Source organism: Ruditapes philippinarum, unplaced genomic scaffold (assembly GCF_026571515.1).
Source record: "Ruditapes philippinarum isolate M1 unplaced genomic scaffold, ASM2657151v2 ctg1923_1_1_1_1, whole genome shotgun sequence".
NCBI classification, from domain to species: domain Eukaryota; kingdom Metazoa; phylum Mollusca; class Bivalvia; order Venerida; family Veneridae; genus Ruditapes; species Ruditapes philippinarum.
Window position 1 is genome coordinate 66,165 of NW_026858983.1, and position 24,369 is coordinate 90,533.

Sequence of the window (24,369 nt, forward strand, 5' to 3'; positions counted from 1 at the left end):
AATTATATTTGTGTATCAATTATGAATTGAAACTTTATGAAAGTAAATATTATAGTGTGTATATTGAGGGTGTTCTGATGGAACATTTAAATAAATGAATTTGACTAGCTAAATGCTATGTATTAACTGCAGACAAAGATTAAATAAAACAATTTTTCTTGTTTATTTATTTTTATCTTTTTTGACCTTATAAAGACATAAGTTTATTTATTATTTAGAGCAGTTTTATCAATAAATCATTAAATGTTTGCTATTTATATCACTTTATCTAAAAGTATCTTTAATAAATCTGCAATATTGAATTTAAACATTTCTTGCGAAAAACATTTTTTAAATAAAAATCTATCACTGCTCAATATTTGATAATTTTACTTTACACATTTGACCTTTTTTCCAATTCCCAAGAAAAAAATTATATCGCTTTAAAAATTTATTAATATATGTCCTATTTCAGTGAGTTACCGACTGAGACAACTGATTTCAGTGTAAAGAGATCGAAGTCAATGTCGGCAGGTTTATGGTCAGTCAAAGAGAAACGTGAAATTAACATCAAGATCAATGGTGATAGTGAGGATTGTTTGATTTTTGGTAGTTGTTTTACAAACCCTTAAAGGAAAATTCTGTTTTAAAAAAGATTACAGTAAAAAAATTTTGAAAACTTGATAACATGTTTTAATGATTGTGTGTGTGATTTCCCTGTGGCCCATATAATGTTTGCTATTTTGGTGAAAATTTGGTGGGGTTTTATCACTTTTTTGGGAAAATTTCAGTTGGGTTGGATACAAACAAGAAATAAATTACCCAGTTTCCTTTTGCCCCATTAAATTTTGTAGTGGTTGGTTTGTCAGGAAAATCAAAATGAAATTTTGGGAGACTTTTAAATGGTTTTTTTTATTTTATAGCGGGTGGTAAAAAGCGCAGCTATTTTTTTACTAATAATGGGTTCAAATTTTTTAAACAATATGTTTTGTGATAATGTTTGGGAAAAGGAAATTTTGAAACCTTACATTTTTAAAAATTTGAGTTTTGTTACCTTTGAAAAAAGGGAACACATTTGTTTACATTAAACAATCTAGACATAAATATCTCTTGTGGAGTTTGTGTAGATGATCCAGGTTATGTTTATGTAACTGATAGGAATGAAGATATTTTACAAATAAGTGAAGATGGTAGAACTATACTTCAAGCCATAACAAAGGTATCTGGCATGATAGATACATATACATTAACATTTGATAGGAAAAATAATGCTCTGATAGCAGGAGGGATGTCAAACACAATTAGTGTCCTTCAACTGAGGAAACGAGGGGAAACTCAAACAAGATGAATAAATAGGATACCGTGATAATATAATGGACAAGTAAATAAAGTTAAGATTTCTTAATATATAGTATACTTTATTGTTACTCGCATAGTGTAAAGTTGAAATTATTCCTCACACTCACGAGATGGCGGAACAAAAATGATTTTCTGTTTTAACTTCATAGTGTAGATAAAGCAAGATATATGTTTATAAATTTTGACTTTGACAATACAACATAAGAATTTAATTGTTTACTAGTATTAAGACACATCCTATTTCTTCCTTTTACAAGACAAAAGTGTAAATTTTAATGATTATTTTAGTATGAATTTGGAAAAAAAAACACCCAAATTGTATGGATAGTTTTTATGATATTTTATTCAAAAATAATGTTATCAACATGTCAAAAAATACAGTATAATACAAGTAAATAAAAGTACAATAACAACAATATCGTACATTTACAATAATAACAATAATGTTTGTGCTATTATATGTAATTATGCAGTATTTCAATCATGAATTTTACATGGTGCCTTAAAGATCCTTTACACATATAGAAAATATGTTCTATATGTTCTCTACATATCGCATGTAAGTATTTTGAATTTTGCTTCACATATTCAATTCTATTCATATTTTGTTATGTCATTTGTACATATTATTTCATTGAACATCTTTGTGTTTTTTGGATCAAGTAAATAAAATCAGCTTTCATTTAATAAATTTTTCTTTATTATTACTGTCCAGTCATATATGCTTCTGTTTATATGAAGTGATTGATTATTAGATTACACATTAGTAAGTTAAAAACAGTTGGTCGCACAAGTTTCCTTTAAGGACGTTTTAGGGAGTTTTCATATAGACATATAAGCAAAATTAAAACTGTTCTAGAGAATTTCTTGAAACTTGGCATGCTGTTAGAATTTGATAACAGAAACATTTTAAGCGAAAAAAAATTGGGGTCACCATTCTCGTTTTTGAGTTATCTGCCTCTGAATCAGAATTCCTACGTATCTGAAGCCATTTAAAGAGCAGATAATTTATAATTTAGATAACATATACGTAAATGAATTCTTGTTTTTACTTCTGGATAATGTTTTTCTTTTTATTGTTGAATACAATACATAATTACATGCAATTTCCTTATATCGTTTCTGTAAATTTCTTTTCAATGAAAATAAAGTTTCTTTAAATTCATAAAAACTAGGCCAATTTGTTTAAGAAAAAAATACACAGGTAAAGAGGAGAAGTGTGGAAAAAAAACTATCCACACTAAATTTGTTCTTGAAACTTTGCATATTGACTAAGACAAAGGTAAGCTTCATGAAAATAAGAAGAAAAAATGTATAGTTTCGCTTCATTTTAAAATATCAGCCCTTGAATTTTACAAAAATGACAATTCAAGGGCAGATAACTCAAAAAATGAGAATGGTGACCCCATTTTTTCGTTTAAAATGTTTCTGTTATATATCTTTATTTTATATGAAAACTCCGGAAAACGTCTTTAAGGGAACTCCCCTGAGGTCCACCAGCTTTTAAACTTTAAATATGAAAATCTGAAAATGATCAATCTGGTCACCTTAAAAGGGAAAAAATGAAAAAAGTTAATATGAAATTTACTCAGAATTAAGTTAAAAGTCAATAGGTAGAGTGTTTGTCAGCCCGAAAAGAGTAAAAAGCGTTTTAAGATTATTGTTTGCATTAAAACAGTTATTCTGAAAAAAATCCGGAGTGAGCTAATAATGTCAAATTTTACACATAAGCTATTGGTTTAGACCTACATGAAATGATATAAAAATCTTAACAGATATTTTCATTTCTGTCACGTCAAAAAACCACAATAGTAATAGCTGGAGATGATAATATTCTGATCAGAACAGGTAAAATGGAAACATTTAAAGTCAGCCAATACAGCAAATTTGACAATATTTCAAACTTAATTGATTAAGCCTGTTAATAAATAGCAGAAGTAAATGCGTTCTAATTTTCTCTGCATTTGATAGTAAAACAAGGCTCTGGAAATGCAGAATAGATTCACAGAAAGCTATAATTCGGTCAGAATTTAAGCAAGACTTAATCGTTCCAAAGACAATAATTTACAAGTTTTAATTAACATCTAAACCAACTCAAAATAATGATCTTGTATACTCTAGTCTAGTATTTTTTTAAGCAGTAAAGAAATATAATTCTGTCTAATATCATGCTAAAATCATTGGTTTTTTTCGCTGATATTACAATAATATTTCTGCAGTAATTAAATTACCATCAGTGGTTTAAAAAGTTAAAACAAAATATAAACTTGGCCTCAAATTAAAACAACAGTCATGTAGACGCATAAGCAATGAGTGGGTTCTGTAATAGTTCCTCTATTCTACAAACAGTTGAGCTAAAACATTTTGAAAAAAGAATCTTTCCATTCTACCAATGTCACTAACATACAACTATAAAAAAATTAAAGTAAATATCACAACTTGAACATTAACTTTACCAACATCACAATATATCAACTGTACACACAAGAAATATACACTATATATTAAAATTGCACTATCTCCTGCCAAAACTACACAATTTTGGCTTCAAACACAAACAAACTTAAATAAAATAACATAGATACAATATCAAAGTTAAGTTCGGAGAATTATAACATTAATTTTTACCACATTAGATTTTATTTAGATAACTATTTAATGATAAAGTAGGACAGTGTGTTTCAACTATTGTCATTGCTTGATTAAAAACAAGAGCCTTGATCAGGTAGTTTTTTTTTTCAGTTCAAAACGGGGCCATACTTCAATACCCCCCTGTTATTGGCCTTAGACAGTGATCTCCTATTAATACTCTCAAATAAGAGTGTGAAGTTGCAATCAATTCCTTTCATTAGTTTATTCTTTAATATATGTGCTTAACTTAACCAATCTTGTCATATTGTCATATATGATAAGGGTATCATAAGAACATATACATATAAAGTTTGAAATAAATTCCTTGAAATATAGTAATGAATATTCTACGGCTCAAAAACTTTAACCCAGAAATCTGATCAAAATCAGTGTGATAACTCTAAATCGTTCAGTCAAGCTTAAACTTGTAAAATATATCTGGAATGCTAGCTTACCTATCTAAATGTTAGGTTTACATTTATCTCTTTTTAAACAACAAATTTATTTGAAAATATCTTGGCAGTCAAAGAACAATTTAACTCCTAACATTTGCTTCCAATGGAATTTTCTCTCCCCTTGGGACAATTCAAAATTTTTGGCAAGGAAATTTGAATTCGTTGTCAACATAATTTTCCGGGCTTTAAGTTTCAAGAATTTTAAAAGGTTATCCCTTAGCGGAAGCTACTTCACTGTCATCAGCTTTCTCAAATTTCTCCCTGCCAAATTCTGATTGGTGATTAGCGCCCTACCAGCAAAAAATTCTCATTGTCTTCTGTAAGCCTGGGTTGCAGGGCAGGGGTGGTAACTGCTGGAGTTTGGGGAGCAAACAATTACTTCTTTCTTGGGCTCCGTTTACCACTACACAAATACAAAATCACACCAGAACTTAAATAAATTTTTAATTAAAACCAGTTGACAATATGCACACATCCTAGTGAGTGAACAAGTGAAAAGTCAACTCTTTAACAGTCAGCACCTTATTCCAAACCTGATACTTATCGCTCCAGAACCCTGGCATATCAACCCCATTACGCCCATAAGTACAATTAACGAAAAATATTTATACCTTTCTTTTTACTTTTATTTTAATTTAAATTCAAAAGTAGATTTAAACAGTGTGATAATATTTTTAAAGTTAATGATATCTTACCTTATACATCTTTGTAGACCTGATTTCATCCCAATAATAGAAGTTTAAATTCTAAGCTATACCCGTAATTAAAAAAAAAACTTATAAGTGTAATGCTTAAAAACATGGAGATTTTACCTAGGAGGTAACCAGGGATAGCTTAAATACATGAATATTTACCAAATAGATTGAAAATATGAAGATTTACCCAGAAAGTAGCCAGGGTAACCTTGAAAACATTAGATTTACCCAGAAAGTAGCCAGGGTAAGCGGTAAGCTTGAAAACATAAAGATTTATCAGGTTAGTAGCTAGGGTTAGCTTGAAAACATGAAGATTCACCCTGAAAGTAGCCAGGGTAAGCTTAAAAAGGTGAGAATTTACCCAGAAAGTAGCCAGGGTTAGCTTGAAAACATGAAGATTCACCCTGAAAGTAGCCGGGGTTAGCTTGAAAACATGAAGATTTACCCAGAAAGTAGCCTGGGTTAGCTTAAAACATAAAGATTTACCTGGAAAATAGCCAGGGTTAGCTTGAAAGCATAAAAGATTTACCTGGGAAGTAGCCGGGGTTAGCCTGGCCTATGTAGATGTAGACACCTATGGCAGCAATGACTTCTACTGAGAGCATAAATCCACTGTGTTCCAAACATTATTACCCCACACACCAAAGTCTGAAACAACAAAAAAACACATCTATCAACATGAAACTATTCTATATAATTCTCAAAGCAATGTTAAGTCATTTCCACAACAGCAATACATATGTGAATTAAAAAAACAATAATTGAATGATTATGAAGTGAATATCAAAATCAACAGACCTGGGTAATGTGCTTTTCACCAAGGCAAAATGACCCTTGTTAATGTGATATTCACCGAGGCCAAATGGCCCTGGTTAATGTGATATTTACTGAAACCAAATGGCCCTTGTTAATGTGATATTTACCGAGGCCAAATGGCCCTTGTTAATGTGATATTTACTGAGGCCAAATGGACCTGATTAATGTGATACTTTTGACAGAAAGAACAATGTCTAAAATAAACAGGCACTTACAACAGAAACATATTTAACAGATACTGATAAATTGAAAAAAAAATCATAGTCTGCTTTTAGTTGGCATTTAAATATTTTTCATTATTGGGTCATCTTTCACTACGCTCTGAAATTTTACACAAAAGTTATTGGTCCAGACCAACATCAAATGGTACATAAAACTCAAAAAAGAGAAAAATAATTTCATTCCTGCAATGTGGGTTAAGTCCCTTTCATAAAAGTGTCTATGACAAAGTCAATCTAGGGTCTGCACGAATTATGGTCAAGAATAGTCAGTATGGAATTCGAGTGGACTGGAACATTTTACAGGACAATAATTTTTTTCTATCCTGTCAAGGGGAGGTTGTGGATGTAACCAGTCATGAACCAGTTACATGCTAGTTCTGGACAGTAATTAACACTTCCTGTCCAGGACCAGTCCGGAATTATCCAGATTATATTTAAGGAAAGAAAACACAAGTCTTGAACACATGATTCGTACAGACCCCCAGTTATTTTGCTGTGTTTAAAGGATAGCCTACAGTCTGTCTATGACACAGTAAAGTACATGTACACTTAAAACAATACTTACCATACTTCATTCTTTATAAGTAGAATTACCTGCTCTGTTTGTGGTATATTACATAAGACCTTCAAATGTGTATACCAAAAGCATTTTTAGTTTACTATAAAACTATACATCAAGACAACTTGACTTGTTGAGTTAAACCATCTTCGGGTACAAAGTCAATTTGACACTGACCCCTTAACCCCAAAATCAATAGGGGTCATCTACTGGTTATGACCAATAATCATATAAAGTTTGAAGTTTCTAGGCCTAAGTGTTCTTTCGTTATTGATCGGAAACCGTTGTTACTTACAAGGTGAATGTGACCTTGGCCTTTGACCCCAAAATCAATAGGTGTCATCTACTGGTCATGGCCAATAACCATATACAGTTTGAAGTTCCTAGACCTTAGCATTCTTTAGTTATTGATCTGAAACTGTTTTTACCTACAAAGTCAATCTGATCTTTGACCCCTTGGCCCCAAAATCAATAGGGGTCATCTACTGGTCATGACCAATAACCATACCAAGTTTGAAGTTCCTAGGCCTAAGTGTTCTTTAGTTGTTGATCGGAAACCGTTTTTACCAACTAGGTCAATGTGACATTGACTTTTGACCCCTTAACACCAAAAACAATACGGGTCATCTGCTGGTCATGACCAATCACCATACCAAGTTTGAAGTTCCTAGGCCTAAGCGTTCTCTAGTTATTGATCGGAAACCGTTTTTACCTACAAGGTCAATGTGACCTTGACCTTTCACCCCAAAATCAATAGGGGTCCTCTACTGGTCATGACCAATCATCATACAAAGTTTGAAGTTCCTAGCCCAAGCATCCTTTAGGTATAGAGTGGAAGCCATTTTAAACTTCAAGTAAATGTGTCCTTTGACCCCTTGACCCCAAAATCAATAGGGTTCATCTGCTGGTCATGACCAATCATCATACAAAGTTTGAAGTTCCTAGGCCTAAGCGTTCTCTAGTTATTGATCGGAAACGGTTTTTACCTACAAGGTCAATGTGACCTTGACCATTGACCCCAAAATCAATAGGGGTCATCTACTGGTCATGACCAATCACCATACCGAGTTTGAAGTTCCTAGGCCTAAGCGTTCTAATGTTATTGATCGGATTCAATTTTTACCTACAAGGTCAATGTGACCTTGACCTTTGACCCCAAAATCAATAGGGGTCATCTACTGGTCATGACCAATCACCATACCAAGTTTGAAGTTCCAAGGCCTAATCGTTCTTTAGCTATTGATCGGAAACCATAGTTATTGATCAGAAACTGTTTTTCACTACAAGGTCAATGTGACTTTTGACCCCTTGACCCCAAAATCAATAGGGGTCATCTACTGGTCATGACCAATAACCACGCCAAGTTTGAAGTTCCTAGGCCTTAGCGTTCTTTAGTTATTGTACTGAAACTGTTTTTACCTACAAAGTCAATCTGACCTTTGACCCCTTGACCCCAAAATCAATAGGGGTCATCTACTGGTCATGACCAATCACCATACCAAGTTTGAAGTTCCAAGGCCTAATCGTTCTTTAGCTATTGATCGGAAACCATAGTTATTGATCAGAAACTGTTTTTCACTACAAGGTCAATGTGACCTTTGACCCCTTGACCCCAAAATCTATAGGGGTCATCTACTGGTCATGACCAATAACCACGCCAAGTTTGAAGTTCCTAGGCCTTAGCGTTCTTTAGTTATTGTACTGAAACTGTTTTTACCTACAAAGTCAATCTGACCTTTGACCCCTTGACCCCAAAATCAATAGGGGTCATCTACTGGTCATGACCAATAACCATATCACTTGAGATGGAGTATGTTAGTGAATGGCTTGTCGATAACAAGCTTTCACTTCATCTTGGCAAAACAGAATCTATTCTGTTTGGTTCAAAACCAAGGTTAAGGTTAAAAGGTAATTTAAATATTTCATGTAATGGTATAAATATCCAGGCTACCAGCACAGTTAAATATCTCGGTGCAACTTTGGACCAGAACCTTTCCTGTGAAGAAATTGCACGGTCAGTGGTTACGAAAGCAAATGCCCGGCTGAAATACTTGTATAGGAAAAGTCAATTCTTGGATCTCCACACTAGGAAACTCTTGGTCATGTCCTTAATTCAATGCCATTTTGATTATGTTTGTTCTTTTTGGTACCCAAGTTTGACTCAGTATTGGAAGAAAAGGCTCCAAACAACCCAGAATAAATTGGTTCGTTTTGTTTTGAATAAGGACAGCAGGTCACATGTTGGGCCAGAGCAATTTAAGGTTCTTAACTGGTTACCGGTCTCCAAAAGAGTTGATTAGATAACTCTTTGCCATGTCCATAAAATAAAGTCTGACACAGCCCCAAAATACCTTAAGGGGCATTTTGTACCCCTTAATCAGGTCCATGACCGCTGTACCAGGTCCAGAGTGTCTGAACTTTCAACATCAGATTCCTGTGTAAGCTATTCTTTTAGTGACACAGGACGATATTCTTTACCAAAGGTTGGAAGCTTTGGTAGAAAACCTTTGGGTTTTAAAAGATATTTTACTATGGAACGGCCTTCCTCAAAATCTTAGAGATATTCAATCTTCCCACACCTTCAAGCATGCCATCAAAGCCCATTTAATGGCCAGTTAATTTACCATACCAAGTTTGAAGTTCCTAGGCCTAAGCGTTCTCTAGTTATTGATCGGAAACCGTTTTTACCTACAAGGTCAATGTGACCTTGACCTTTCACCCCAAAATCAATAGGGGTCCTCTACTGGTCATGACCAATCATCATACAAAGTTTGAAGTTCCTAGCCCAAGCATCCTTTAGGTATAGAGTGGAAGCCATTTTTAACTTCAAGTAAATGTTTCCTTTGACCCCTTGACCCCAAAATCAATAGGGTTCATCTGCTGGTCATGACCAATCATCATACCAAGTTTGAAGTTCCTAAGCCTAAGCGTTCTTTAGTTATTGATGGGAAACTGTTTTTACCTATAAGGTCAATGTGACCTTGACCTTTGACCCCAAAATCAATAGGGGTCATCTACTGGTCATGACCAATCACCATACCGAGTTTGAAGTTTCAAGGCCTAATCGTTCTTTACCTATTGATCGGAAACCATAGTTATTGATCAGAAACTGTTTTTAACTACAAGGTCAATGTGACCTTTGACCCCTTGACCCCAAAATCAATAGGGGTCATCTACTGGTCATGACCAATAACCATACCAAGTATGAAGTTCCTAGGCCTTAGCGTTCTTTAGTTATTGATCTGAAACTGTTTTTACCTACAAAGTCAATCTGACCTTTGACCCCTTGACCTCAAAATCAATAGGGGTCATCTACTGGTCATGACCAATCACCATACCAAGTTTGAAATTTCTAGGCCTAAGCGTTCTTTAGTTGTTGATCGGAAACCGTTTTTACCAACTAAGTCAATGTGACCTTGACCTTTGACCCCTTGACCCCAAAATCAATAGGGGTCATCTACTAGTCATGACCAATCATAATACCAAGTTTGCAGTTCCTAGGCCTAAGTGTTCTTGAGTTATTGATCGGAAACCGTTTTTACCTACAAGGTCAATGTGACCTTGACCTTTGACCCCCTTGACCCCAAAATCAATAGGGGTCATCTACTGGCCATGACCAGTCACCATACCAAGTTTGAAGTTCCTAGGCCTAAGATTCTTTAGTTATTGATCGGAAACCGTTTTTACCTACAAGGTCAATGTGACCTTGACCTTTGACCCCAAAATCAATAGGGGTCATGTACTGGTCATGACCAATCACCATACCAAGTTTGAAGTTCCTAGGCCTAAGCGTTCTTTAGTTGTTGATCGGAAACCGTTTTTACCAACTAAGTCAATGTGACCTTGACCTTTGACCCCTTGACCCCAAAATCAATAGGGGTCATCTACTGGTCATGACCAATCACCATACCAAGTTTGAAGTTCCTAGGCCTAAGCGTTCTCTAGTTATTGACCGGAAACCGTTATTACCTACAAGGTCAATGTGACCTTGACCTTTGATCCCTTGACTCCAAAATCAAAAGGGGTCATCTACTGGTCATGACCAATCACCATACCAAGTTTGAAGTTCCTAGGCCTAAGCGTTCTTTAGTTATTGATCGGAAACCGTTTTTACCTACAAGGTCAATGTGATCTTGACCTTTGACCCTTTGACCCCAAAATCAAGAGGGGTCATGTACTGGTCATGAGCAATCACCATACCAAGTTTGAAGTTCCTAGACTTAAGCATTCGTTAGTTATTGATCGGAAACCGTTTCTACCTACAAGGTCAATGTGACATTGACCTTTGACACATTTACCCCAAAATCAATAAGGTTCATTTACTGGTCATGACCAATCACCATACCAAGTTTGAAGTTCCTAGGCCTTAGCGTTCTCTAGTTATTGATCGGAAACAGTTTTTACCTACAAGGTCAATGAGACCGTGACCTTTGACCTCTTGACACCAAAATCAATAGGGGTCATCTACTAGCCATGACCAATCACCAAACTAAGTTTGAAGTTCCTAGGCCTAAGTGTTCTTTAGTTATTGATCAGAAACCGTTTTTACCTACAAGGTCAATGTGACCTTTGACCCCAAAAACAATAGGGGTCATGTACTGGTCATGACCAATCACCATACCAAGTTTGAGGTTCCTAGGCCTAAGCGTTCTCTAGTTATTGATCGGAAACCGTTTTTACCTACAAGGTCAAGGTGACCTTGACCTTTGACCCTTGACCCCAAAATCAATAGGTGTTATCTACTGGTCATGACCAATCACAGTACCAAGTTTGAAGTTCCTAGGCCTAAGTGTTCTTGGGTTATTGATCGGAAACCGTTTTTACCTACAAGGTCAATCTGACCTTGACCTTTGACCCATTGACCTCAAAATCATTAGGGGTCATCTACTGGTCATGACCAGCCACAATACCAAGTTTTAAGTTCCTAGGCTTAAGTGTTCTTGAGTTATTGATCGGAAACCGTTTTTACCTACAAGGTCAATGTGACCTTGACCTTTGACCCCTTGACCTCAAAATTAATATGGGTCATATACTGGTCATGTCCAGTCACCATGCCAAGTTTGAAGTTCCTAGGCCTAAGCGTTCTTTAGTTATTGATCGGAGACCCTTTTTACCTACAAGGTCAATGTGACCTTGACCTTTGACCCCTTGACCCCAAAATCAATAGGGGTCATCTACTGGCCATGACCAGTCACCATACCAAGTTTGAAGTTCCTAGGCCTAAGAATTCTTTAATTATTGATCGGAAACCGTTTTTACCTACAAGGTCAATGTGACCTTGACCTTTGACCCCAAAATCAATAGGGCTCATGTACTGGTCATGACCAATCACCATACCAAGTTTGAATTTCCTAGGCCTAAGCGTTCTTTAGTTGTTGATCGGAAACCGTTTTTACCAACTAAGTCAATGTGACCTTGACCTTTGACCCCTTGACCCCAAAATCAATAGGGGTCATCTACTGGTCATGACCAATCACCATACCAAGTTTGAAGTGCCTAGGCCTAAGCGTTCTCTAGTTATTGACCGGAAACCGTTTTTACCTACAAGGTCAATGTGACCTTGACCTTTGACCCTTTTGACTCCAAAATCAAAAGGGGTCATCTACTGGTCATGACCAATCACAATACCAAGTTTGCAGTTCCTAGGCCTAAGTGTTCTTGAGTTATTGATCGGAAACCGTTTTTACCTACAAGGTCAATGTGACCTTGACCTTTGACCCCTTGACCCCAAAATCAATAGGAGTCATCTACTGGCCATGACCAGTCACCATACCAAGTTTGAAGTTCCTAGGCCTAAGTGTTCTTTAGTTATTAATCGGAAACCGTTTTTACCTACAAGGTCAATGTGACCTTGACCTTTGACCCAAAAATCAATAGAGGTCATTTACTGGTCATGACCAATCACTATACCAAGTTTGAAGTTCCTAGGCCTTAGCGTTCTCTAGTTATTGATCGGAAACCGTTTTTCCCTACAAGGTCAATGAGACCGTGACCTTTAACCCTTGACCCCAAAATCAATAGGGGTCATCTACTAGCCATGACCAATCACCATACTAAGCTTGAAGTTCCTAGGCCTAAGTGTTCTTTAGTTATTGATCAGAAACCGTTTTTACCTACAAGGTCAATGTGACCTTGACCTTTGACCCCAAAAACAATAGGGGTCATGTACTGGTCATGACCAATCACCATACCAAGTTTGAAGTTCCTAGGCCTAAGCGTTCTCTAGTTATTGATCGGAAACCGTTTTTACCTACAAGGTCAATGTGACCTTGACCTTTGACCCCTTGACCTCAAAATCAATAGGGGTCATCTACTGGTCATGGCCAGTCACCATGCCATGTTTGAAGTTCCTAGGCCTAAGCGTTCTTTAGTTATTGATCGGAAACCGTTTTTACCTACAAGGTCAATTAGACCGTGACCTTTGACCCCTTGACCCCAAAATCAATAGGGGTCATGTACTTGTCATGACCAATCACCATGTCAGGTTTGAAGTTCCTCGGCCTAAGGGTTCTTTAGTCATTACTCGGAAACCATTTGGACTACGGACCGACGGACCGACAAATGCAAAGCAATATACCCCCTCTTCTTTGAAGTGGGGGCATAATAACTTTTTTATTTTAACAGTTTATCGTTTTTATTTTATATATGTGATAGATAGAATATTAAATTTGTGTAGATTCGATACTAAATTTATTGAACTTTTTGAATAAAACAATATAATGCTCGTCAGAGGCTCGCAATAATGTGATTTTACAAGCTGAGTTGAACTATTTGGCAGCTGAGAAGAACTAGAGCTGTCATCGATAGAAACAATACTGATGTATTGTTGATACTTTTCTGTCAATCAATAATCAATACACATCTATAAACAATCAACAATTTTGACTAATTAATTAAATGTCTAGAAATTATGAAAGTTCATCTAAAACATATACAGAAGCAGATGTCCATGTCTAAAACTATGCTGTTGTTACATAATGAAAATATTTCATAGCAATGATGACAAGTAAATGGTCAGGGAAAAAATGCAATGGGCATTAATAAAAAAGACACTGAACTCAGATTTTATAAAAATCATTTAAGCAGGTATGAAATGAATGTCAGACACGTAATTATATGTAATTATCGCTGATATTTGACATCCGATATTGACATATCTCTTTGCTCTCCTTTGCACTGTATTAATAACAGCTCTTAGCAGCTGAGTAGAACATCTAGTCAATCTTAGTACAACCACTGAGCAGTTACTTAGAACCACTTGTGTGGCTGTGTAGAACCATTTTTGTTTGACCAATTGCAAATAATATAGAGGATATTTGTTTGTTTGTGTGTGACATGAAATTTTATTTTATTTTCTCCCTCACTTACGTTCGTCCGAAAATAAAACAATTATTTGCTATACTTGACAAGGGAAAAACAAAGACAGTATCGAGTTAGAAGGCGGTTTGCTACTTTTTATTTCTTAAAGTCGACAATATTTTCTCATAGCAATACATGAATAATAACGTATTTTATCATGTAATAAAGACAATATATATCTCCAAAGACAAATATTCAATCAACATAATTATACAGATACTTGAGCCATTGGACAATTTTGTTACAACATAAAGCAACAATCTCACTTATTTAGACCTTAAATTAACTGAACAAAAGTAATGTTACTTGTACAGTAGCAAACCTCGAATGACTATTTAGCCGCGAAATACGTACGAGAAAAACGAGAACTATTCATACCAAATACTTTTAAATACCACAAAGCAAAAACTAGAAAGTACCGAAAACAATATTTATTATTTTCTCCCTCACTTACGTTCGTCCGAAAATAAAACAATTATTTGCTATAGTTGACAAGGAAAAACAAAGACAGTATCGAGTTAGAAGGCGGTTTGCTACTTTTCGAATGCAAAGATGAGAAAACTACGAGCCTAGACTTTTAGTAACGGAAAGTTCATTCTCAAGACTGTAATGCTAATCTAGCATCTAAATTCGCGTCGCCGTTTGTCGCAGCAGACGCTCCGCCGCTACGCAAACTATGTAAGCCGAAATTCGAACCGTCTTCCCCAATTTTATTTAAAGCCTCTATAAGAATTTCCCGTGCTCTAGTATACGAAGAGGTGAACCGGTATCGCAAAGAACGTATTTATCTTTACTTTTCAGAAAGCGAACTTTTGAAAACAAATATTCGCCCGAAGCCAAAGTGAGATTAGCTGCTTTAATATATTTCAATAACCACGTCACCGGACATAATGCAGTATTGGTTCTAGCTATATTTATCAAAGTACCATGTTTAAACTGATCAGTTTTACTTTTTCTTATTCTAATAGAAACATGATCATCATTAAAGTGTATGTCTGACATTTGAATCAATGAAATTTCACTGTAACGTAAAAATCCTGAAAATCCAAGAATACAAATCAAACACAATCTTAACTTTTTTAAATTCATAACATCATTTACAGAGTACACATCGATAATTCTTTGTAAAATGTCAATGTTAATCGGTTGTTTTTTCTTTGATTGACACGAGAGTTCCTTCCTACAACCATCGTACGTCAGCTTCACAAGTCTGTGGTCACATAGGTTATCAAACAAATGAAACTCGTGTTTCCATTTAATAGCCTAGAAATAAGACTCTAGAACAGCACTACTAACTTTCTTAGAGAATAAATCACTAAAGAAAATACACACTGTAGATACATTGGCTGGTAACGATTCAAGAGAATGACACTTACATCACTCTGTAAAACTTCATAAAATATTGATCATACTTTTTGTTTGTGTTCCTGGATTTTGAGGATCGCACTATGTCCGGTAACTGGTGAACGGCTGCACATAAACAAGGATTACAGACAAAGTCCAATACATCACTCCAAACCCCGTTGCGAGGAAACTGCAACAATAACAATTATTAATATAGACATATGCAAGAACTTAATAATAATGGGTTGATATTACACATTTTCACTGTCTTATATTAAAACAGTCTAATAATAAACAATCAAAGATTGTTCCTCCCTGGTCACTGGATCAGGGGCTTCATAAACAACCTCAACAAAAACAAATACGATAATCAAGGATTATCCTTCCCTGGTCACTGGAGCAGGGGCTTCGAACATTTAATAACGTAAAGTGTATTATACATGTAGTATTTACACTGTAAATTCGTATATCCTTACAAATAATCAAGTCACTGTATAAATAATAAGTCACTATCTTCTTACAATAAAGTCACTATAAAATCACTATCTCCTTACAATAAAATCGCGTGAAAAACAAACAAGTTAATATATAATCACACGATATTAATAGTTCTAAACTCTAATCCCTTATTTTTTAAATCATATTAATAATTTTAAAATCATATTAATAACTCAAGAAAAATGAATTTTTAATGCGAGAACGTTTCCATTAAAAGGCGAAATAGCAAAAACACTATGTTTGCATGATCCTGGAAAGAAAAACTGACTAGGTTTACAATACTCTATGAAATCTGTCACACAGTTTTGAAACTCACTGGTATGTATATTGACAAGTAACGGCCAGAAAATTGCAGACTCCCACTTTGGAACTATCAAAGTTCCCTCTGCCTTACAAACAAACATATGCTGTAAAACTCTAGGAACTAAATTTACTGGAGGAACAACCCAATTATTTTGATTTCCCCAGTTATTAGCAAATGCATCAACCCCAGACGTACCAGGACACCAAAATTTTGAATAAAAAACGTTTACAATACTCTATGAAATATGTCACAAAGTTTTGAAACTCACTGGTATGTATATTGACAAGTAACGGCCAGAAAATTGCAGACTCCCACTTCGGAACTATCAAAGTTCCCTCTGCCTTACAAACAAACATATGCTGTAAAACTCTAGGAACTAAATTTACTGGAGGAACAACCCAATTATTTTGATTTCCCCAGTTATAAGCAAATGCATCAACCCCAGACGTACCAGGACACTAGAATTTTGAATAAAAAACGTTCAATTTATTGTTTACATTGTTTGCGAACCATTCGACTGTGAAGGGACCCCATTTAGCATTAAGAAACTTAAAAATATGTTCCGATACACCCCAGTCGTCCCAATCAAAAATCTTACTCGCGTCGTCTGCTTCAAAATTCAAAATTCTAGGAACCCAGGCGATTTCTAACAGAATACTGCGCTGAACACATAAATCGAAAAATTTTCTAGCAATAGTTTGCAAAGGACCCTTTGTACTACCCTGATTAACTATTCTAATAACGTTTTGGTTATCAGAGTATATTTTCACGAACCTATTATATAACTGATCAGAAAACGTTTCGATTGCAAATTCTAAAGCTTTCATTTCCCTTCAAGTTGAACTCATAATACGATCAGTAGCGTAGCCGGGCATACGCCAGTACGCCGTAGGCGTACTAAACGAAAATGAATTTAAAAAAAATAAAAAAGTCTTAAATGGTGAAAACAGTAGTCCAAATCAGTACCCTAACCCGTGTTAGGCACCGCCGTGAGTTTTGACGGAGAAAAAAGGATTTGCTGACAAAAAATATTTTGTTATTAAGCGATTTAAATAGTGTATCGGTATTTTTTGTTGCAAGTGTAGAACAGCTAACTAGTACCTAGGTAGATCTAGTACTATTTTAGGTAAGACAGTGTCATGCGTATTGACTTGTTTGTATCTTATCGTAGAATCCTATTATAATCCGAATGTTGTTTACATAAGAAGTTATACTAGCGGGAAAAATCAAATGGCGTCCCAACGTAAAACGTCCGAAGAACATGAGCCTCCTTATGTTGATATTTTCAACTGCACCATTTAAACGATGAGTTGAAAGTCACTTTATTAAAAGTCAGATAGGCCTGATGTCCATAAATATGCATTTAAATCGAGGTAAGTTTATGCAGAGAAAGAAATTTAAAGTAGGTAAAATAATGCAATTTATCATTAAATCATATTCAAATGTATTTTTTTTTCTTTTAAATTACATCAAATATTATTCTATTTTATTTTTAACTAGATCTATAATAAAACTGAAATATAAAGTCATTTTTAAACGTTGTCTAGAGCGTACGGACGAAGCTACCTTTACCAGGGAAGTGAGAAAGTTGGTTACATTGTAGACAGATGGACCGTCCACAAGCTCCTGATACACTTCTAGGAACATTGCCACTGGCTAATGAGCAGTACTATCCCAATGTCCGTCCTTGTTTGTTAGTACTGCTCACTATGCCAGTGTCTACGGCTACAGCTGAACGATCGTTCAGCACCATGAAGAGATCTACCATGACTACAGAGCGGCTGTCTGGGCTTGGCCTAATGAATATTTACAGAGACATGAAAAATTATTCTGAGTACATAGTTGACAAATTTGCTGCAAGAAAACAACACCGCCTTGAATTTGTCTTCAGAGAATAACCATATCTGCATAGATATCACATACCCGTGCCGATTTTGCGACTCCGTAAAATGGTATTGCACTGGCATAATTATATTTTGACAAGACATCATTTGCGTTACATATACATAACGCTAAGACGCGCTAAATGTAAGTGTTATTCTATAGGCGCTTCAATGAAAAATGTTTCTCTATCACTTCAAACGGTCTTTGTTTTTGCTGTGTGATAAATAGAATATTAAATGCGTGTAAGTTTATTGCTTAATTTATTGAACGTGTTGAATAAAATATTATTATGCTAGCCAGAGGCTCACATAATATCATTTTATTCAACTCGTTAAATAAATTCAGTATTAAACTTACACTCTTTCAATATCCTTTATTTATTACATGTACATAAGAAAGGAATTAAATATGTTGTCAAATGTCTCCAGATTGCGTTATTTTGCATCTATAAATCCAAATTTTCTCGGGGGAAGTCCCCCGAACCCCCTTCCATTTACAAAGGGGGGGTGATACCCCCTCCCTTAACCCGCCAGAGGCTCACATAATCATGATTTTATTCAACTAATTAAATAAATTTAGTATTAAACTTACACTCTTTCAATATCCTCTATTTATTAGATAAGAAGGGAATTAAATATGTTGTCAAATGTCTCCAGATTGCGTTATTTTGCATCTATAAATTCAAATTTTCTCGGGGGAAGACCCCCGAACCCCCTGCCATTTACAAAGTGTGGGGGACGCCCCCTCCCTTAACCCACCCCCAAGGCGTATAATTACTTTTGGCCGCGCTACGCCACTGACGATCATCCACTTTAAACATATAATGAGCAACTTGATTGGCGGAACCTAGTAAAATACCTGCTCCTGCAAAATCGCTAGCGTCTACAAAAGGAATACGCTCTGGAATCCTGTAAAAAGGCATTACTGATCTAAATGTTAAATTTAACAAATTATTGAGCCAAAATTTCAATTCATTAACAGAATCTTGATCAAGATATATACGACTATCCCACGTTAATCTGTTTACAATTGGTACATGTAGATGTCTGGTCATGATATTACAAATATAACCAAAACTAAAGGACATTGAAATAATATTTCCTACTACTTTTGCTAAAAAACGTGCAGTAATAATAGTGTCAGATTTGACGCAATTAATCATTAACTGTTTCAATTAATCAATTTTCCTAGAGGGTATCTCAACGGTACCTTTATACATGTTCCAAATAAACCCTAGCCATTCTATAATCAAAGTAGGTGACCAAATACTTTTCTCCTCATTTACAAGAAGACCTGCCTTGTGTAAATCCGAACAAACCCGCTCGCTAACCCACTGACAGACTTCTGGAGAATCAGCACCCCACCCGTCGTCTAAAGAGACTATGATTTTTATCCCTAGGGTTCTCCAATACTTAACAAGCGGCCTTAATAATTTAGTAAAAATATAAGGCCCCGAACTTAAACCAAATGGTAGAACAGTGTAGACATAATATTTGCGACAACCGTTATCTTCCCACGAAAAACCTAAGAATTTGTGAAAGTATTCATTAATACTAACGTGATGATAACCCGAGCGTAAATCAAATTCGAACATGAGATTGCCATTTTTACAAAAATGTAATGCTTCTTTGCAACCCTCGAATTTAACTTTAAAATCATGTACGAATAAATTTACATGCCTGAGATCTAAAATTAATCTTTCTTTGCCGGTTGAGTTAAAAGACACGGTTAACGGATTTACACAGTATGGCGCATAGTGCGTTTCTTTAATGCATTTCTTAACCAAAAGTTCTCAGATAGCTTTATTCACGAATTTAGAGTGTTTAAAAGCTGACGCGTTATTTTTAAGAAAAACGGGAGAAGGCTCTGTATCAAAAGGTATCTTATAGCCATTTTTTATAATATCTTCAATAAAACAATTAACTTTTATCTCATTAACCCAGAAATCTACCTTATTTCTAAGACTAACATGTGGATGTAACACGTTTTGTTCACGAGAGTTATCAACATGTTTTGTACAAAAATACTCAACTGTATTACTTATCCGGCTCACTTCCGGCTGTACTTGATGACCTTGGGTGACCGTCGTAGCCTGAGAACCGGGGAGGAACTATACTCCTCTGGACGTAAGGGCAGGCTTTGGCGTAATGTCCTCCGAGGTGTCAGATGAAACAAGACCCGAGCGGGAATCGCTGTTGCTTGCTCGAACCTCCGACATAACCCCTTGGCATAACTGTCGCATTTCCTGGTGTAAACCAACGAAAGGACTGCTGTTTATAAGTAGGCGGTTGAAAAGGCTGCTCAGATGAGAACTGTCGCTGCTGTCTCGACCCTGACTGGGCGTAAGGAGAATACCTACGCGCCTGGGTAGCACGTGTGATGGCCCCGCGCAGTTAGTAGCATCATCATCGTTATCGGCCAGTGACTGGCATCATACTCTTTAACAGTAAGCCAACCATGTCTGTCGGCTATCTTTAGCAACTTATTACGATGCTGAATGTCTTTAATGTCTGTTTGACAGTTCTTGAATAGAATCAAAGCTACGTAGATTGCAGAAATTGTCAATTTTTTGCAAAGTGTCTATTCTATCAACGTTAAAATCAAACTGAATTTGCAAACCTTCACTTTTGAACTTGAATTTATCGGCCGGCGATTTCTTTGCTGGTGTCCCAATTCTAGCTTCAATTTGGTCCAAAATGATATCACGCTGTCTGTCTAAAGCCCTCTCTAAAGTTGTATTAAACAATGAAATTTGCTCCGAATTGGACAAATCAATACTTCTGCCTGGCCTCGTGGGCGATTTTTCAATGTCATCCATTATTAATTAACTGAACAAAAGTAATGTTACTTGTACAGTAGCAAACCTCGAATGACTATTTAGCCGCGAAATACGCACGAGTAAAACGAGAACTATTCATACCAAATACTTTTAAATACCACAAAGCAAAAACTAGAAAGTACCGAAAACAATATTTATTATTGTATTATTGAGTGGGCTTTAAAAACTGTATTCTCACAAGTGGCGTAGCCATGAGTGAGATAACTGTTTTTAAAGTTCATGAGATGAAATAAAATTGCATCTTACACAACAAACAAATTTTCTTTTTATTTTATGCTTAAAAACAAGTTAAAACGAAATCTCCTTAATATTAACGTTAATATTAAAATCTGTGTTCCCCAATGAGAGCCTCATTTAGTCGAATTTCTCATTAAATACAAGAAGTCTTGGGCTAAAAAAAAGTTCGACAATCAACATTAAATGGCGGTGATATTATTCATTTTATTAATAAAATATGAATGATTGCTTGTTTTAATAATAAAAACAAACAATTCTAGTAGGAGAAAAAGTCCAACCATCCATCCATATTTCTGTTACTTACTGCAAATTTATATTAGACCTGGCTCTGTTAAACGTAAGCGCTTCACGGGAGGAAAATAATTGTGTTTGATTCAGAGGGATATCATTTGGATTCGTTAATCATAAACCTTTTTAAAAGAAAGAAAACTTATTTGAGGATTGTAACAGACAATAAATAAGTGTTGACAGAGGTGTAAACATTCAAAAAGCGGCTAGGAAATTGGAAAACTTTGCATTGCGGAAAGGCTGCATTACGAACGCTGGATTGTTTACTTATTCTTCGGGCTGATGGCTGTCATTGCTTATTAAGTTTTCATAAAGCATACGGCAGTTATTGCTCGTAAGATACTTCAATATGCCCAAATGTCATCAAGAGCGGTTTTGCAAGTGGAAGGAATGTATTTTTCAGACTGTAAAAATGAAACCAAAAAATTTAGACACGAAATTTGGTGATTGGAATTTGAATGAATAGAAGTAAGTTTTCTTCTTTTTATTACTTTTGACATTTAAGTTATTAATCAATTTCAGCTTTGCTTAATCTTTAAACAGCCTGACATTTTCAGAATTTTTACCTTTGAGTGGCATCAAAATCAGGCTCTGACGGTGACATCTGACCGTGAGATTCTTTGCCCTGTTGGTGAATTGAATGATGTTGACCTCTATGTGTCAACCTCTCTGGAAATAGTTTATCTAAATCAGTACGTATAGTCTGAAAAGAGTCTTTATATGATTTTTCGGTTACACTTGTCGCCCCATACCCACGAATGTCAGTGCTTTTTCTTCGTGATTTATCCTGAACACCAAATCGTAGATCGCGTGCTTGCCTAATAAATTATTAGATAAAGAAGCAGATATTGAGTTTTTGCACTAAGGTGACGCTATGATCGTAACTCATGGCAAGAGCAAAATAAAAGTAATTGACAGCAGCGTATGACATCATGCATGCTGTGGTTACTATAGGAGCTAAAGTGTTCACATCTCCGACCAGAACAAACAATAGAACAACTAGGGTAATTAGCACTAGAGAATATATAGGGACTTTGTTTGGTCCACGCTGAAAAAGGAAAAAAAAGGCAAAATGAAAATTAAGTTGCAATCGGAATTTTTCGGCCCTCGAACGCAATAACAATAATAATTTTACTTTGGATGTCAATAATATACATTCATTTTATATTTTCAAAGATTACTCTCTCTGTTCCTGTTTACATCTGAAACCATCAGGTAGAACTACTTTCAATCCGCACTAACTATGGATAATTATGAATAATAGCCGAGGACGATCCGATTAATGAAGAGGTTATTAAAAGCTGCATTAAAAATAAATATGTAATAATATTTTGCCGTCGACCTAAAAGTCAAGCATTCTACAGTTTCATAAACCTTGTTAACAGTATTGTTGTAAATCTCATTAATTATTGTTAAAAAATAATGATTTTAAACGGAAAACCCCACAGTAACACTACAGTTTGTATACTAATTTTAACTTGTTTATGAAGACTGTAATCAGCTCGTGCATGCGCTATGACACAGTGTTATAGTTGCTATCTGGAACACAGCATATATGATATTTTCTTGTGCAACACCCTTTAACCGTCTTAGCTTCATGGTGCATTAGACCTGGTGTTCAGAAAAAAGTAATCATCTCATTAAAAAAATGTATGAAAACATTCGTTACAATGCAAAAATATACAGTTATATTAGGACTGTATTTTTAGCCATGTTTGTTGATTTAATATTGATGTATGGATGATCTGAAGGCAGCGTAACTTTTTCTTGCAAACAGAATTGTACTTCCGATTTCGTCACAACGATGTTGAAGTTTTTAATGCTTATAAAACTCATTTTGGTTTCCTGGACCCCAAGATAAGATCGATATGAAACCCAATTTAACAATGACATGTCGCTATTTCTGTTGATATGAAATTTATGTAATGCGGCTTTATCTTTGGATAATAAACCCATTTTTTTACAGAATAACCCCCCTTGTTTATATTAATCAGAACTGATAGATAAAAAAAGATATGCAAAAAGACATTGTACTTAAAGTTGATAACAACATGCCCATTAAAGGCACATGATGCTTGTAACATTAAGAAAGTAGCAATAAATGTGAAATAATTTGTTGTAAAAATTAGCGAAATGTAAACAAAGTAGTATTTTGACTTTCATACAAAATACTTATTCACTATAATAATATAAAGTTAAAGCAAAAAGCAACAGATGAAAGTACTAGTTCAATTAATTGTCTAATGAGTAACTTTTTTGTCTATTATAAAAGTACCCCAAAATTAAAAGCTTTTGAGAAATAAAAATCAAAGTACTTCTGGGGTATAATGGGCCTTTCACTGATTAATCCTAAAAGCTGATAATGGCTATCATTCTTGTGTTCACAGGATCTTTAACTCAATCATAATAATTTCACAAAGAACAAATTAAATGTAACAAAGTTTCTGCACTACTTACGCCATGTCCAAGTACTCTGATAATTGGAATAACATTTTCATTAGCTATGGTTTGAAGTATTTTCGGTAGGCGATACAAACTTCCCATACAGGCTGATACAGATGATATATACAAGCCAGCCAGCCACAATACACCAACAATAGATATCTGAAAAATAACAATAATCCCAACATCATACAAAAGCACGCCAGCAAGCAACAGTACACCAACAATGGAGATCTGGAAAAAAACAATAAAACAAGGCATATTTTACATTTTAAATGTTAGTACTGGCAAAAAATTAAGGCAACAATGAGAGTCAAATTGTTAGTTAATAGTAATTATGTCTGTATATTTATAACAAATTGTCATTTGTCTTTTATTATCTAAGTTTCTGATTTTCTGACCTCTGAGCTAATGCTTAATTTGAAATATCTCAGGTTTTTTACTTAAGATAAAATGAAA

At 35.0% G+C, this 24,369-nt stretch overlaps 2 protein-coding genes across 15 annotated transcripts in view; one reads left to right on the top strand and one right to left on the bottom strand.

The window, feature by feature from the left end:
• Positions 1 to 24,369, top strand: part of LOC132754861 (uncharacterized) — a 103,527-nt gene that overhangs the window by 62,942 nt on the left and 16,216 nt on the right. Inside the window, exon 9 of one of the 11 annotated variants that reach the window (XM_060745610.1) lies at positions 455 to 575. The exons of the other annotated variants lie outside the window; for them this stretch is intronic. Within the exon in view, the coding sequence (XP_060601593.1) occupies positions 455 to 457 (3 nt within the window). The 3' untranslated portion in view covers positions 458 to 575. Of the gene's footprint in view, positions 1 to 454; positions 576 to 24,369 lie in introns of those variants that run through there. 11 annotated transcript variants of the gene reach the window in all.
• LOC132754864 (solute carrier family 12 member 8-like) overlaps positions 1 to 24,369 on the bottom strand; it is a 115,070-nt gene that overhangs the window by 40,811 nt on the left and 49,890 nt on the right. The window contains exon 13 of one of the 4 annotated variants that reach the window (XR_009629135.1): positions 5,649 to 5,767. The exons of the other annotated variants lie outside the window; for them this stretch is intronic. The gene's annotated coding sequence lies outside the window, so the exon portion shown is untranslated. The remainder of the gene's footprint in view (positions 1 to 5,648; positions 5,768 to 24,369) is intronic. 4 annotated transcript variants of the gene reach the window in all.